This window comes from Stegodyphus dumicola, chromosome 7, assembly GCF_044657685.1.
Source record: "Stegodyphus dumicola isolate Sdum_Otavi_A_Nest chromosome 7, ASM4465768v1".
NCBI lineage: Eukaryota > Metazoa > Arthropoda > Arachnida > Araneae > Eresidae > Stegodyphus > Stegodyphus dumicola.
Genome location: NC_140774.1, coordinates 186,015,745 through 186,032,168, shown reverse-complemented (window position 1 = coordinate 186,032,168; position 16,424 = coordinate 186,015,745). Strand labels below are relative to the sequence as shown.

The 16,424-nt window shown below is 31.7% G+C and overlaps 1 protein-coding gene and 1 long non-coding RNA gene across 2 annotated transcripts; one reads left to right on the top strand and one right to left on the bottom strand.

Moving 5' to 3' along the window:
• The first annotated feature begins 8,030 nt into the window (after positions 1-8,030).
• Positions 8,031-8,863, top strand: LOC146996587 (uncharacterized). The gene is made up of 2 exons (XR_015042260.1): positions 8,031-8,347; positions 8,725-8,863. It is a non-coding gene; the product is annotated as an uncharacterized LOC146996587 (long non-coding RNA).
• Positions 8,236-16,035, bottom strand: LOC118203265 (uncharacterized). The gene is made up of 3 exons (XM_035375536.2): positions 15,613-16,035; positions 14,215-14,368; positions 8,236-10,003 (listed from the first exon to the last, which is right to left on the bottom strand). The coding sequence occupies exons 1-3, from the start codon at positions 15,761-15,763 to the stop codon at positions 9,700-9,702; spliced, it is 609 nt and encodes a 202-aa protein (XP_035231427.2). The 5' UTR covers positions 15,764-16,035; the 3' UTR covers positions 8,236-9,699.
• Positions 16,036-16,424: the final 389 nt, after the last annotated feature.

Here is a 16,424-nt window from a genome sequence, read left to right as displayed (position 1 = left end):
ACAATACAGTTGTGGTTGCCAGAACTTTTAAAATGTGAAAAGAAAACTTTGCCAATAGCAGATTCAAATGTAATTAATTTTGAATAAGCAGAGTTTTTATATCCTTTTTAACTGCTGTATAAATAATTATGCAACAGTGTTAGGGGGAAAAACAGTTTTCACTTAATTAAAAGTTCTGAATTGAGAAGAAAACATAGTATCAACATTAAATTGAAGGAAAGTTAATTTTTTGCTCAAATCTATGTTTCTTGAATATCTGACAGCAGTTAGGTATTCAGCCTTATTTCTTCATAAAATCGTTTGCATGTTATATTTCTATAATTACAGATGAACTGGAGTTAAATGAATCACCTGAAACATGAAGAACACCTGAAACTGTGCAGAAGGTGTAAGGGAATTTTAGCAAATCGTAGGAATTGACCATTCTCCTTAGTTTTCTTCATTAATGTGGTTATAAGGTATTCCGAAAAGGGGAGAAAGGACTTAGTAAGAGTCCACAGTGATAACATTTGCTAAATTAAGAGGTAACCAAAACGGGCATGCAAAATGCAGTGAAATACAAAGCTTATATAGTCTGTAAAGCTATGAAGTTTCGTGAAATTTTTGGAAACATGCTTCGCCTGAAAATTTGTTCGTCTTCAGATGAGAGAAAGTATTCGTGAATGTTATATGTTGTTGTTCCTCCTCAGGATCAGGATATGTCCTACTACTTGCTTCATTATTTTTTTTCCCGAAGATCGGTAAATCAAATGCCGGTGGATGTATAATCGTAAAATTTCATTCCTCACTTCCTCACAGTCTTCTACGTTGGCAGTGTGGCGTAGCTAGGGGGACATATGTCCCCCGGCACAGCATCAGCATCCCGGAGGCGCCAAATTGATGCTACGAAATGTTTTAATAAAATGTTTTCCATTCTTGGCACACAGAAAGGGGCACAAATTCTTCAGTTGTCTCTGGGCGCTGGAATCCTACCTACGCCACTGTACGTTGGTGCCTCGACTTCACAGAAGGGCCCCCAAATCGAATAGAAAGTTTATTATTATAAAAATTTAAATATCTCCAAAAAGTTAGCTTTTTCATTGCTGAAGTAGTGAAGCAGAGGGAGGGGGTAAAAAAGTTTTTTGGCCCGAGCCTCAGTTAGGCTAAATGGGGCCCTGATAGCAGCCACCTGTTAATGATTGCAACAATTTTAGCTTAAAGTAAACTCTAATGTATTTTTTGTGTTCTGTTATAGAGTCTACAGTTCACTTTAGCAACTATAGCAGAAATTTCCAATCAAGAGAAGTTTTGTTGTTCATAAACCAGCAGTATTTTTCATTCAAAATCTTTTTGGATTCAGCCATCTGAAATTCCAAGCTTCAGTGCAGGAAATAAAAGCATTATTTAAATAAAAATCAATATTCAGTCTCTAAGAATGATCAAAGCACCAAAGTGTGTCTTTTTGTTCGCTAAGAGATAATAGGTTAACCAGTATCAGAATAATTATCACTTAAAATTATGAAAAAAGCATACATACTAATTGTTACAGATTTTACGCACAGATAAAAAAAAGTCTAATAAATATTTGTGCTCAAAGGGAAATTATTACTGTAAAATCTACTATCTCTGGTAAAAAAATTTTATTTTTTCCTCTTCCGCCTCAAACTAAAATGGTAGGATACCAGGGCTTAATTTTTAAAATTAGAAGTGCCGGAGTCCTAAGGCAAGAAACATATGATTAAATTCAGGGGCGTAGCTAGAAGGGGGCATCTGTCCCCGGGCGCAGAATCCAAGGGGCGCCAAACTGATGTTACGACATTTTAGAATTAAATGTTTTCCATCCTTGGCAAGCATTAGGGGGCGCGAAATCTTCAGTTGTCCCTGGGCGCTGAAAACCCTAGCTACGACTCTTGATTAAATTAAATTTAAAACTAATGTAAAGAGATAGAGATTTCGTAAATTATTAAACTATTTATCAATAGTTTAATAAAAAATAAATTATCGGTCCTTATCATTAACCATCGGCTGCTAGTGGAATTACAAATCCACTCAGAAGCTAAGAAGTACCAAGGCCGATATCCGTTTGAATTAAAACCCTGATTATACATATAATATACTATTTTAAGATATGATATGTACAAAAATCATTCTTTTTTTCAGCACACCGATGAAAAATGATAAAAGGATTAAGGTATCACAAAGGATAATAGTGAGAATTCTGGAAACAGTATCAGGATATGGAAGGAAATTTGATGAGAAAAGAGTCCAATATTTTCTGATCGCTATGCCTTTTCCCTCATACATTCCGATAACAACGTATGAATCCTCTATATATGTGACAGTAGTGGTTTCCTGCGTTTGGTTATACCGTTCAAAAAAGGTACAGGAGCTGTGCAATAGGGAATGACTGGAACGTCATGACTAGATTGATGGCTTTCAGGAACGAAAAATTAACCCATTCTCATAAATTCATTGCATCTCCTAGGAAATAAGCCTTTGCATATGGGTGGGGGCATTATTTCCTTAAAAGTCTCATCCTCTGTCCAAGGTTTGTGTCCGAGGGAAAGATAGGTCTACGTTCAGAAGTTAGAATCGATTTTTAAGGCATATTTATTATTAAAATTTTTTTTTTTTTTTTTTTTTTTTTTTTTTTTGCTAAAATCGTGGTTTACTTACAAAACAGAAGTGCCGGAGCTCTTATTTAGGGCTCCTGCTCGCACCTACTAAAATTATGATTTATCTCAAAATCGGAGAAGTTCCGGATGTGGACTGCGGCTATCACCTGGTCTAGAGACCAATAAATACATTCTAAAGGCCCGTTTACACTAGTGGAACTTTAGTCCCAAGAAACATACGCTAACGTTAAGTTGTTACTCCCAAGGATCCCACCCGTTTACACTTGTAAGTCTCAAAGCCTAAGAATTACTACCCCCAACCAATCAAGTCGCTTTGATTTGCGCATGGGCAATATTTCCTATTTTGGGGTACAATGTCGAAAGTTTGCGGTAGAATGTCTAAAGTTAAAAAAGTTGATAAAGAAAGCGCGTTATGCATTTGAGAAGTAATTTAATATGTATGTATTTGCTGTACAAAAGCGTTTGCGTTCCAAGGCGGGAATGGGTTCGGTCAATTTTTCAAGAGCGAGATACGTATTCCGCTCATGCAGCATTGTTTCCGTCACTGAGGCAGAAGTACCCAGAATTATTTTTCAATTATAATCGAATGAAAGTAAGTTATTTTTACTTTTTAGCAAAACCTGAAAGTAAAAATTGAAGGAAAGACTGTCAAATATTTCTTTTTATATATCAGTAAATTAGTAATTTTTTCCCTCAGTAATTTAAACTAAGGAAATAGGATTAATGATTACATTGCGATTTAATTACCGACAAAATGAATAATTTCAATGTTCATTTTGGTTAATCTTTGGATTATGGTAACTTGTCGATTCTTTGCCGAAAATTTGGCGACCAACCCTGCTACAGCAACCTGCTTTTTTTTTTTTTTTTTTTTTTTTTTACGCCATTTTGTTTTCACGAAGTAAAGACATGTTTTTTTTTTTTTTTTTTTTTTTTTTTTTTTTTTTTTTTTTTTGCTCAACATTTTATTCCAACTATCTGCTAGCCGAATTACGCTTATGCTAGAATTTTTATATTTTTATGGAACAAAAGTGCTTAATCATGACGAAGATTAGGTGCAAAATTGGGAGAAAGTGCAGAATCGCCCACTGCTTGCCGTGTTTTTAAGAATTGCACATACACGGTATCATCCATGTACACGTCGACCTATTTTCACTTAAAAAAACATCCCAGAATTGCACAAAAATGGCATTGCGCACACTCTTGACTTTATCCATGTACACTGCTAAAGTCCTAGCTAGTAACCTTTATCGCCTTACCAAAATGTCGCCAAACTACCTGTTACCATATTCCAAAGATTAGCCTTTATTTTTTATATAATTATGGACTAGCATTAGTTATAACTAATTAGTTTAATTGGTTTATTAAGCGCATTATTAATGAAGGTTGTTTATAATTCGATTACCTTAATGAAACATATCAGATGGAGTATAATGTAAAATTACTAGATGTGCCAGATGTTGGACAGTCAACATTTTAATGCACTATCATGTTAAGACACAATAACACGCCGAATAAATACTAATTCAGAAGTCAAACAACAAAAATCAGCGTTATACCTACAAAATTTTCACAGGACTAGTTTCGATGGTTTTACAGAACCATCATCTTCAGCTGCAAAACCGCAAATGAACAAGATAGGAAATAATGATTAGATAAGATAAGAAAGGCTGGACAAGAATAAGCAAGTGGCGCCATCTGTTGGCGAAACCAGAACTAAAACATAATTTCTCTAAAAGCCGAAGGCAAATTTGGATTGGAATTAGGATCGTTAACTAGAACAGAAAGATTTCTATGAATGTGAAATGCCTCTAGAAAATCCAGTTCTCCAATGGAAGATGTTTTTTGAATAATTTTGGCAGCAGAAAAATTGAAAGTGTGATTTTCGGACCAACAATGTTGAGCAACAGAAGACTTCTGTGTTTCCTTTTTTCTAACATATGCCTCATGTTCTTTGACGCGAAATTTTAAGGCTCTCTTAGTTTGGCCAATGTAAATTAAACCACACTGGCAAGGAATCCTATAAATACCCCAGGAATTCATATCCGGAATGGGGTCCTTGAGTATAGAAGTTGGAATTTTATTGATGGGAGAATAAACAACCCGAAAGTTAAATTTCTGCAAAATATGTGCAACTTTATAGCTAATTGATGGAAAGAAGGGAATGACAACAGAATTTTTATAATCTCCTAAAATAAGAGTGTGGCTTTTAGTGTGTTGAGATGAGAATTTTTTAACTGCTTGATTAATAATGTTGGGTGAAAAGCCCCTGTCAATAGCTATTGCTTTTAAATAATTTAGTTCTTCATCAAGGGCGAATTTGGAGGAGCAAACTTGAAGAGCACGGAAAACATAGGAATAAAATGAAGCTAACTTTTGTTTAGTCGGATGACATGATTTAAAGTGTGATGGAAGGCAAACCGATGAAGGTTTACGGTAAACTGTAGTACTGAAGTTGGATGTGTTACGTGTGACCAGAATGTCGAGAAACGGAAGAGAATTGCAAGTCTCAAGTTCAAAAGTGAACTGAATAGCAGGATCAATAGAATTCATTGTTGAAAGAACTTTATTTAAATCATCTTTATTACCTTCAAACAGGGTAAAAGTATCGTCTACGTAGCGGAACCATGCCGGAAAGTTTAAAGTTTCAAACAATTTTGATTCATAATAATGCATGTAGATATCAGCCAGGATGGGACTGAGGGGGCTTCCCATGGCTAATCCCTCAGTTTGTTTGTAATATTTATTTTGGAAAACAAAATGTGTTTTTTTTTGTTTTGTTTTCCAAAATACATTTTGTTTTCCATACACATTTTGTTAGCTTCATTTTATTCCTATGTTTTCCGTGCTCTTCAAGTTTGCTCCTCCAAATTCGCCCTTGATGAAGAACTAAATTATTTAAAAGCAATAGCTATTGACAGGGGCTTTTCACCCAACATTATTAATCAAGCAGTTAAAAAATTCTCATCTCAACACACTAAAAGCCACACTCTTATTTTAGGAGATTATAAAAATTCTGTTGTCATTCCCTTCTTTCCATCAATTAGCTATAAAGTTGCACATATTTTGCAGAAATTTAACTTTCGGGTTGTTTATTCTCCCATCAATAAAATTCCAACTTCTATACTCAAGGACCCCATTCCGGATATGAATTCCTGGGGTATTTATAGGATTCCTTGCCAGTGTGGTTTAATTTACATTGGCCAAACTAAGAGAGCCTTAAAATTTCGCGTCAAAGAACATGAGGCATATGTTAGAAAAAAGGAAACACAGAAGTCTTCTGTTGCTCAACATTGTTGGTCCGAAAATCACACTTTCAATTTTTCTGCTGCCAAAATTATTCAAAAAACATCTTCCATTGGAGAACTGGATTTTCTAGAGGCATTTCACATTCATAGAAATCTTTCTGTTCTAGTTAACGATCCTAATTCCAATCCAAATTTGCCTTCGGCTTTTAGAGAAATTATGTTTTAGTTCTGGTTTCGCCAACAGATGGCGCCACTTGCTTATTCTTGTCCAGCCTTTCTTATCTTATCTAATCATTATTTCCTATCTTGTTCATTTGCGGTTTTGCAGCTGAAGATGATGGTTCTGTAAAACCATCGAAACTAGTCCTGTGAAAATTTTGTAGGTATAACGCTGATTTTTGTTGTTTGACTTCTGAATTAGCACTATCATGTATTAGGATATGTTCCTCTGTTAGAAAATACCCAGCATTCTGTATCCGTAGATTTTTTAATTATTACTGTCATGAATTTTATTAGTATTGCTTCACTTTGTCATGAAAATACTTTTGTAGAACCAGAAATATAAAATAATTAGGCTTTTAAATAATATATTCTAGAGAATTTGTGAGATCCATAAAAAGACTTGCTTTTAAAAGATTTTCTGCATTCCTGTTCCACCTGTGTTTTATATTTGACAAATGAGCAATAAAATTAAATCATGTCAATATTTTAAAAAATCATTTTTTGAGAATATTGTAGTAATATGATGAAAAACACTTTACCTCCAAAAGAATGTAAGAATAATTGTATCAAAATAGATTATTTAATGAAATTCTACTACCTGAAAAATTAAGCAATTATTAGAGTATAAGAGTGAAACTGAAATGGAGAGTAATTTTCCTTTTAATCAGAATTATCATATTTTATTTTTTCAAATTTGTAAGATAAATAACTGAATATTTTTCACTGATCATAGTTGCAGCAACACAGTATATATTTCGGCAATATAGTATATAGTGATGCCCCTCATGTTGAGCACCTTCAATAGTCAAAAGTATTCCTGAGAATATAAACAAACATTGGTAATGACAATCACAGATAACCATATTCTCTGAAGGTTGCTATCATATCTCGTCGGTGGCTAAATAAATAAAAACACTGAACATTAATTGTTCAATACCCGATGAAAGGGTTTAGAACATAGGCATTTTGTGCATATCTGATCAAGATATGAATGTAAATTAGTTTACCTTAAAAAATCTTCCTGATGACATTATTTAGGTTAGTAGGGTTACCTTTAGGCAGGTAACCCCAGTGTGTGGTGCATAATCAAATAATCATGTTGAAGGTGATCACCTTCACAGAAGGCTAAAATCATTTCTAATTATGGAGTTTATGTTATTTTTGTTAATAACACGCGATTAATCGCTAAAAGTGTTAATTGTTAGAAATAGTAAGATTATACTTCAAGCAATTTTTCAAAACAACAAAATTATTTTCTCTTACTTTGGCTAATCATTTTAGCACAACATAAACTATTTTGTATTCGTTTTTATATTAATTAGATAATAAATATAGTTCTGATATTCAATTTACTCATAAGTATAATATTATTGAATTTACATGTAGGGAAAACAATATGATCATCTTTTACATTTACTGCAAGATAAACTACAGAAGTAAGAAACACATTTTAGAAAATCAGTTTCAGTGTCTGAGAGACTTGCCATCTGTTTAAGGTAAATATAAATATATACATTTGTTTTGAAAGCAGTGTGGACACTAGACAATTTACCACCTGGTCCAAACTCCACAAATCCGAAATTCTGCCACCTGATTCCTTCCTAAATTCTAATAATTTAGCCATCTGGTGTGGTCACCCTGGTTGCATATGCTCTGGCACCAGCTCTATTTGAAAGTCTTTATTACATCTAATTCCAGTTTTGTGTAGTATATATAATTGAAAATTAATGTTCTTGTCAGAACATTTTATACTTCTGTCTAATTGAACTTTTTAAAATTCATATTTTTTTAAAATTTGTAATGCATTTAAAAAATTATAAATAGGAACATAATTTTATCAAAATAAGTTACATAAATAAAGTATTTATTTTCTGTGGTTTAATAATAAGAAAGAAAATTGCAATCTCTTTGAAACTGACCCCCCCCCAAAAAAAGAACCTTTTTTAAAACTTGCATACTGCTACAGATTGCCCTTTGTTCATTTTTATACAACATGTTTTTAAAACTGCAAAAATTTAATTATTGATTCAGAATGTTTTTATAGATTTCTAGCATCTGGAACTAATTATACAGACCTGGCATACACTTTCTGTGTTTCTAAATCTTCAGTTTCACATATTATTCGAGAGACCTGTGATGTCATATGGCAAGTCTTACAGCCACTGGTTATGGCTATACCAGCATCATCAGATGAATGTGCTGTAATAGCAGAAGGTTTTGAATATAAATGGAATTTTCCCAACTGTGTTGGTGCAATCGATGGTATGTATTATGCCTTGCATTCCATATTTATTTGTCAGTGAGTACTTTTGAAATACAAAAATTGCATTATATTAAAATTAGGCAAATGAAGATTCTTTTCAAAGATAAATATAAAATATTGCAGAATCATCTAACTTGATATATGAGCTGTCTTAAAATATCAAAAGACTGGAATTGTTTCATAATAAATAAATGAAAGTGTGAAATGAAAAACAAATTTTAATATAAAAAGGAATTTTTTTGCAAGTTTCTAATTTAAGAACTTTTTTAAGAACTGAATTTATTATTGGAAAAAGTATTTATATTAATTTTTATCATTAAAGTGTATATTATTTTTCTTTAGGCAATTAATAATTGTTGCTTTTTTTTTCTTGTAGGTAAGCATATCAGAATACAAGCTCCACTGTCAGCTGGATCAACATATTATAATTATAAGGGCTATAACAGCATAGTCCTAATGGCAGTGGCAGATGCTAGTTACACTTTCCTTTATGTTGATTCAGGCAGCTAACCATCTGGACGCATCAGTGATGGTGGAATTTTAAGTAACTGTTCACTAGGTAAAGCTTTAGTTAGTGAAACTTTGTTTTCATTGCCAAATCCAAAACCATTATTAAATAGTGATCGAGTTTTGCCTTTTGTATTTGTTGGAGATTAGGCTTTTCCACTCAGGAAAAATATTTTACGCCCTTATCCTGGCAAATTTCTGTCGAGTGAAAGAAAAATTTTTAATTACAGACTTTCTCGAGCAAGGAGGTGCGTTGAAAATGCTTTCGGCATATTGGCGTCTAGGTGGAGAGTACTTCGTACTAAAATTGCCCTGAACCCAGAGCATGCTAATAAAGTAGTTTTGGCATGCTGTTGCCTTCATAATTACTTAATGAAAAATGAGTTGGGAAAGGCAGCTAAGAAATACTGTCCAGTGAACTTTGCTGATTCTCTTCTTTCAAATGCCACCATTAAAGAAGGTATGTGGAGAACAGAAGAATTTACATGGCAACCTCTTGGCCGTCTAGGGGCCAATAATTCATCCCATGCTGCATCTGCAGTTCGAGATAATTTTTGTGAATATTTTTCTGCAGAAGGAGCAGTACCATGGCAAGAAAGGAAAGCATTTCTTGTGTAAATTTATTTTTTGAAAATATTTATGAAATATGTAAATAAAACAATAAAACAACTGATTAGTGTTATGTAGAAATAATTTCATTTATTTCTTGCCATAATTTGTAAAAATTGTATTTTCGTTTCCAATTTTTTTCATCAGTCATTTTTTTCAAATCACTATGGAGACTCAATAAAAATAGTTTATCATCATTGTCATCATCATTTTCACATCGATGGTGGTTTTTTAATTATTTATTTGTTTCATCAATAACAGAAAGCAATGAACTTTCAATTGTTTCTTTCTTTTTTCTTTTCTTCCCTCTAGGAGTATTTTCATCATTATTATTTGAATTAGTGTTATCTAAGATTTGTCTGGAGCTTGATGCAGGTGATAAAGGTGATTCACATGAGGGCATAACGTGAATAACAGATGGCTCCACATATTCAGGTTCTGTCGGATATTCAATATTATCTGAAGACTTGGAGACAACAGATTCTACTGTGAAATTAAGCTCCTCGAATTCTTTGTTTCTTTGAAAGTTTGTCTGTGTCCTGTTTAGAAAGAAAACAAGGGAAAAAAATCAAATGCATATGAAAAATATTTTTAATACATTAATGATTATTTTGTGATACAAAGTAATTAGGTAGATAAATAAGCAAATTTAGAATCTTATTTGTTACTGCATTAAATAGCTTATTTTTTAATTTTTATTACTTATGAACTGCAGACAATTTAAATAGATCTTAAAATTTAGCATGAAAAATAATGTAAACCAAGAGTCTTCTTGCTTCAGTGTGATTACCTAAAACTAAAGCTTTTTTTTTTTTTTTTTGTTAATTTGAATTATAACATCCCACTGGATACTTTTCTTACATAATCTTTTGTGTTTATTAATATTTGCAAGAATAATTTCTAAAAAAAATACAGTTTGTTACATCAAGTTGTATGGGGTAATTCCTAGTCATTACGTTCTTGGAGCAGTACTGGATCACATTTTGTTTTTAATTAAAATAATATTTTATCAAATGGGGAGAGGGTGAAATTATCATCACTCTTTGAATCTTTTGTACTGCAATATACAACCAAATTGTCATATTTACTCACTAATAATTTTATCGTACAAATATAGAGAAGGCAAAATGACATGAATAATTTATTTTCCGAAGTATGGTGCAAAATAAATAAGGTGTATTAGATACATTTAATTAAATTACATACATTACTGCAATAATTTATTATATGCATTAAATCTGTCATTGTATTAACAAGGGCTGAAATTTAAAATATTCTTAATTTATCCACAAAATATCCGGATAAAAAAAAAAGGTAGCACTAAACATTCTCGTGAAATAACAAAGCTCAGAAAATACAACAACGTGAATCATGAACTTGAACAAAGAGTGAATCGTCTATTGAACTTGAACAAAGAGTGAATCGTCTGCTTTTTTACCTCGATGCAGATTAGAAGGAAAAAAAACTTATCTTTTTTCTTAAACTTTTTATGTCAATAATTTGGTATTTCCATTATGACTCATTATTATTCAGTTATTATGACGTCATTATTCGGTAAGTATTTTTTCTTCGATATTTCGTACTCAATGTTGCGGTTTCCGAAACCAAGAAACTCAGAATATAAACTGAATGCTTATATTCTGAGAGGCAACGCGGATTTCAGGAGTTGGCAGATTTTCGGTATTTGACTGTATTTGTAGACATTAAGACGAAAAAATGGAACAGATTATTGGACATGGAATCGCATCTCAGATTAAAATTAACAACCAGGGAACAAAATTATGACAATCTGTCAACTCAGCACAAACAGTTTCATCCTTCTCATTAATCCAAATAAATGTTATTTATAATATAACCTTTATTTATATTAATGCCATAGAAAATCAAATTTATAGTAGTGAAGATCAGCGGGATTATGAGTTAAATAACATGGATGTAAATATTACTATTGGAGGCTGCAATTTAACAGTTGTGATGACAGTAGTATTTATAGTATATATAGTAATTATAAAGAAATCAATATTTTAGATGAAAAAGAAGAATCTCTTGCCTTCATTGAAGAAATTTTGAATATGCATACAAAGCCCTTACGTAATAAATGAAAATATTGAGCCACTAATAACTCTTATTTCTTTTTATAGAAACACAATCACAAGAGAATTTGGTTGATCTTTACAATATGGTAACTGGTAGTTTGGCGACATTTTGGAGGCGATAAAGGTTACTACCTGGGACTTTGGTAATAATGTGAGCAGTACTCAGTTCCGATTACGCATTATTTTGTGTGAGGGAAATGAGAGATCATGGGATATGTCATGTGATATTAATGGACGAATTACGGTTCTTTAATCGGAAAAGGGGGGAAATCGGGAAAAAATCTGGAAATTTTGTATTTGGCTTTATCCTGTGTTGTGTGAAACAGTGTTCGTGAATTTTTGGATCCCATGGCCGTAACTAAAGTGAATTCGAAATGGGTATTTAATGGTATTGAAAAGGGTAGTAATAAATGTTTCTTTAAGGTTGTGCGAGATAGAAATAAAGATGTTTTATTAAGTTATTTATTTTACCTGGTAACTTGCTGTGAAATATAAGTATGATTTTAAAGATCCTGAAACAGAAAGAAGAAAAGTTTATCGGACACGTAATCAAGATTCTGAAGAAGATTAGGTAAGTTAGTATTTTTAATTATTTGAGGATATTATTTTTATGCATTGTTCTAAATGTAAGGTGGAAGTAAGGGAATTTGGTATTATTGGGAAAATTGTTATTAGCAATGATTTAGTTTAAAGTAATTAGGATTGTAAGGTAATTTTTATTAATTTAATGTATGTGCTCATTTATATTTTAAGTAGTGTTTTTGAATTTAATTATATTTTAATTAAATGATAGTTATTTTGTGAATTTTATATTTTATGTTTGTAGGAATTTGGTATACGTTTTAGTTGAAGTAAACGTGCATGGAAATAATTTAAATATCTGACACTAAGTATTTGTAATGGTTGCGGTATGAATTCGTTGGTGACGTTTATAATATAATAGATGATTTAGAGGTAAAAGTTTTTGGATATTTTATTTATTTTATATGTGGAAATGTTCATATTTGGAAAGGGTAAATACTTTTTCGCGATCAGGTAATTTCATATATGTTTTTTTTTTACCGGGTTTAAAGATTGAGAAAATTGTCATGTATTTTCGTGAAATTTTTCTAATTTATGAGAAAAAAGCAGTGTACATGGATATAGTGAAGAGTGTGCGCAATGCCATTTTTGTGCAATTCTGGGATGTTTTTTTAAGTAAAAATAAGTCGGCGTGTACATGGTTTATGTGTATGTGTTATTTTGAAAAACGCGTAAGGAGTATGGTATTGTGCACTTTTTCCCAATTTTGCAGTGAATATTTGTCATGATTAAGCAGTTTTGTTAGATAAAATTTCTAGCATAAGTGTAATTCGGCTAGTAGATTGTTGGAAGAAGCGTTCAGTAGATAAAAAGAAAAGAAACATGTCTTTACTTCGTGAAGACAAAATGGCGGCGGGAAAAAAAAATAGAGGGTTGCTGTAGGAGAGTTGGTCGCCAAATTTTCGCCAAAAACAACCATAATGTAAAGATCAACCGAGAATTTTATCAAATTTTTTGTATCTTACAGTTTAAGACAAATTTTATCTAATCTTGGCTTACACATTTCACATTCTATAAATAAAAAAAGATCACTATACTTTGGGGACTGTTTTGAAAAATTTCATGCCATGAAAGATTTGAACAGTTAATTCAGTAATAAAGTATTACAACTTCATTTTTTAATTCAGTTTCATATATATTTTTGTATTTATTTTCATTATGAATTAATGTAATAATTTAAACACAACTCCTTGATCTGATGGTATATATTATCATAATTAATCCCAGGCTTTATGTGTTAAGTGCAAAGTAACTTCATAAAATTAAAGCAGGTATGCATAATCTCAAACACTAACTTCTGAACATCAAAATGGTCAGTAACACATCAGTTTTGAGCTGTGTGAGTACAGAAATATGGGCATCAACTATAGAGGGATAAACTATAAAAAGAAATTGGCCACAAAAAGAAAAAAATATATATACAGACGAGTCTTCATCAAAATATTTAGAAACTCAGCTTTCAAAGGAAAGAGTAATTGCTTTGTTTATATTATGCATATGCTGTACTTTGTTAATAAGTTTACATTGCAAAAATATTGGCCTATTTTTAATTGGGAAGATTAAAAAAGTACAGAACAGCAAAGTTTCTACAACATTTTTTAAGGGTAAGAACTTCAGTTGGCCCAAACACGTTAGAAAAAAACTATAATGTGTAATACAGTTTTATTATAACACATTTACAAGGTGTTAAACCATTCATAACGAGTGATGAGGCAATAAATGTTAAAAAAAAATTGTGTAGGAGAAGTTTTTGTTTTCCACAGCGTAAATATTTGGATAGAATTTGAGTTATGGCAAAGCATATAAGGTCTATCTGCCTAGGGGGAGGAATTTCTTAAGTAAATTGGTTTATATCCACATATGTGACTATCTAACATATTTAATAAATTTATATCTTAAATATTTATATAAGTTACAATTTTTGATTGCTAGTCAACCTAGGATAACTCTAAATAATCCATTTATGCTTTATAATATTATAGACTACTAACAAGTAAGATTGTATTTTGTTAATATGAAAATTTATCATTTTATATTTAACATAACTAAATAATTTGGTTCTGAATATTTACCTTCGATGGCGGATACATGGATCCAAAAATGACATTTGGGGCATCAGATGCCATTGCTGCTCTGCAGACTCTGCACTAGCTCCACTTTTGCATTTTGTTTTTCTTCGGCTATATTGCTTACGCAGATTCTGCCACCGGTAAGTAACCTCTTCAACTGTGAAATTTAAAAAAATATAGCCGAAATTTTAATTCAACCACTGTAATTAATTACTGTTTAATTATTAATATTTTATGCAAACAATTATACTAATTACTAATTCAGAAGTCAAACAACAAAAATCAGCGTTAATTTACAAAATTTTCACAGGACTAGTTTCGATGGTTTTACCGAACCATCATCTTCAGCTGCAAAACCGCAAATGAACAAGATAGGAAATAATGTTTAGATAAGATAAGAATGCCTGGACAAGAATAAGCAAGTGGCGCCATCTGTTGGCGAAACCAGAACTAAAACATAATTTCTCTAAAAGCCGAAGGCAAATTTGGATTGGAATTAGGATCGTTAACTAGAACAGAAAGATTTTTATGAATGTGAAATGCCTCTAGAAAATCCAGTTCTCCAATGGAAGATGTTTTTTGAATAATTTTGGCAGCAGAAAAATTGAAAGTGTGATTTTCGGACCAACAATGTTGAGCAACAGAAGACTTCTGTGTTTCCTTTTTTCTAACATATGCCTCATGTTCTTTGACGCGAAATTTTAAGGCTCTCTTAGTTTGGCCAATGTAAATTAAACCGCACTGGCACTGGCATAATTATACTCATTATATGAGATTCAAAATGTATCCATACGAAAATGAAATATGGATCTTATATATTTTTATGTATGGATATTTATATATTTAGGGATTTTTTATGTATTTCGGAATAAACATTTGCATGAGAAATGAAGAAAATGTATTTCTGAAAATTGAGGAGGAAAACTTTAATCAAATTTTTACTACTGTTGATCTTCACACTTACTACTTTTACTTTCTTCTTCTCATAAGCCTTTAGTAACATGTTGCAAAAAAGAAGAGCAAACTAATGTAAAGACAATAGCTAAAATTATGTAATCATCTGAATTGCTATAATTTTGGAAAAATTTTAAATATATATAATTGAAGGTTGCTGCATGTAATTTTCATAGAACAGTGTACATTTAAATACAGTTTAAAGCAGTTAATAAACTTTAATTTTAAAAAATCCATCTACTGAGCTTTTTGAAATTTTATAAAACTCAGATTTTCAGAAATGTTCTAAAATGCTATAATTTAATATATGTCAACAAATTTTTATCGTGTAATAGTTATTAAACCTATTTTGTACTTGAACAATTGCGTTAGTCGAAAGAGAACTAGGATAAAAGAGAGCACATTGCAATCCGAAAGGAGCAAAAAAATAAATAAATGGATACATACCATCTCGGTTCAGTCTTTCGGCAACCAGTAGCCAAGCAACGTCTTGTCCTCTTTTCATTCGATATTCTTTTTTTCTATTACCCCATAAAATCGGATGTTGTTGCACTTCTGCAATTAATTTGCAGTCAGACGTAGTCAAATCTTCCGCCATGTTTTTCGCCTCATCAAACCCTCGTCAAAAAACAACAAAACCCTCGTGATAGTTTGTAAGTCTGTAATTGGCCAAAGCTTTCATCTCATAGGTTCGGAGTTAAAATTTTCCATCTCTTGGGTTTACATCAATTCCCTTTGAAGATTAACCGCTCGACTTAGGCTACGTTTCTTAGGACGTTAACGTACGCTTCTTGGGACCAAAGTTCCGCTAGTGTAAACGGGCCTTAAAGTGCCACTTATGTTTGAAAGTAGGTTTGGATCATACATACATCTCTCTTCTAAATAACAGATGTTTTTAATAATTAAAAATATGTACGTTTTAATTCATTCTAAAAGATTTTTTGTTCTGGGATGGGACACTTACAAAAAACAAAACTGATAATAACGTTACGTAAAAGCATAAAGTACATTAAATAAAATGAAAGTGATACGTATAAAATACAAACTACCCGGCATCTGAAATCGAACACTATTATTTACATTTTATAATTTAAAAGCATATTTATTTCATTTGTTCCAACGTTTTGCAGAGTAAAATGCGTATTCCACATAAAAAAAGATCCTTATCAAGGTAAATGAGAAATTTCTTCTGTCATGAAATAATAATTGTATTCCTAATTTTGCATAAAAAACACCTTTACGGTTATGAATGAAGCAGA

Coding starts and splice junctions, on each gene's coding strand:
- LOC118203265 (XM_035375536.2), bottom strand. CDS start 15,763: ATGGCGGAAGATTTGACTACGTCTGACTGCAAATTAATTGCAGAAGTG. Junction 14,369..15,612: donor CGAAAGACTGAACCGAGATG/GTATGTATCCAT, acceptor TAAATTTCACAG/TTGAAGAGGTTACTTACCGG. Junction 10,004..14,214: donor CCATGTATCCGCCATCGAAG/GTAAATATTCAG, acceptor CTTTCTAAACAG/GACACAGACAAACTTTCAAA.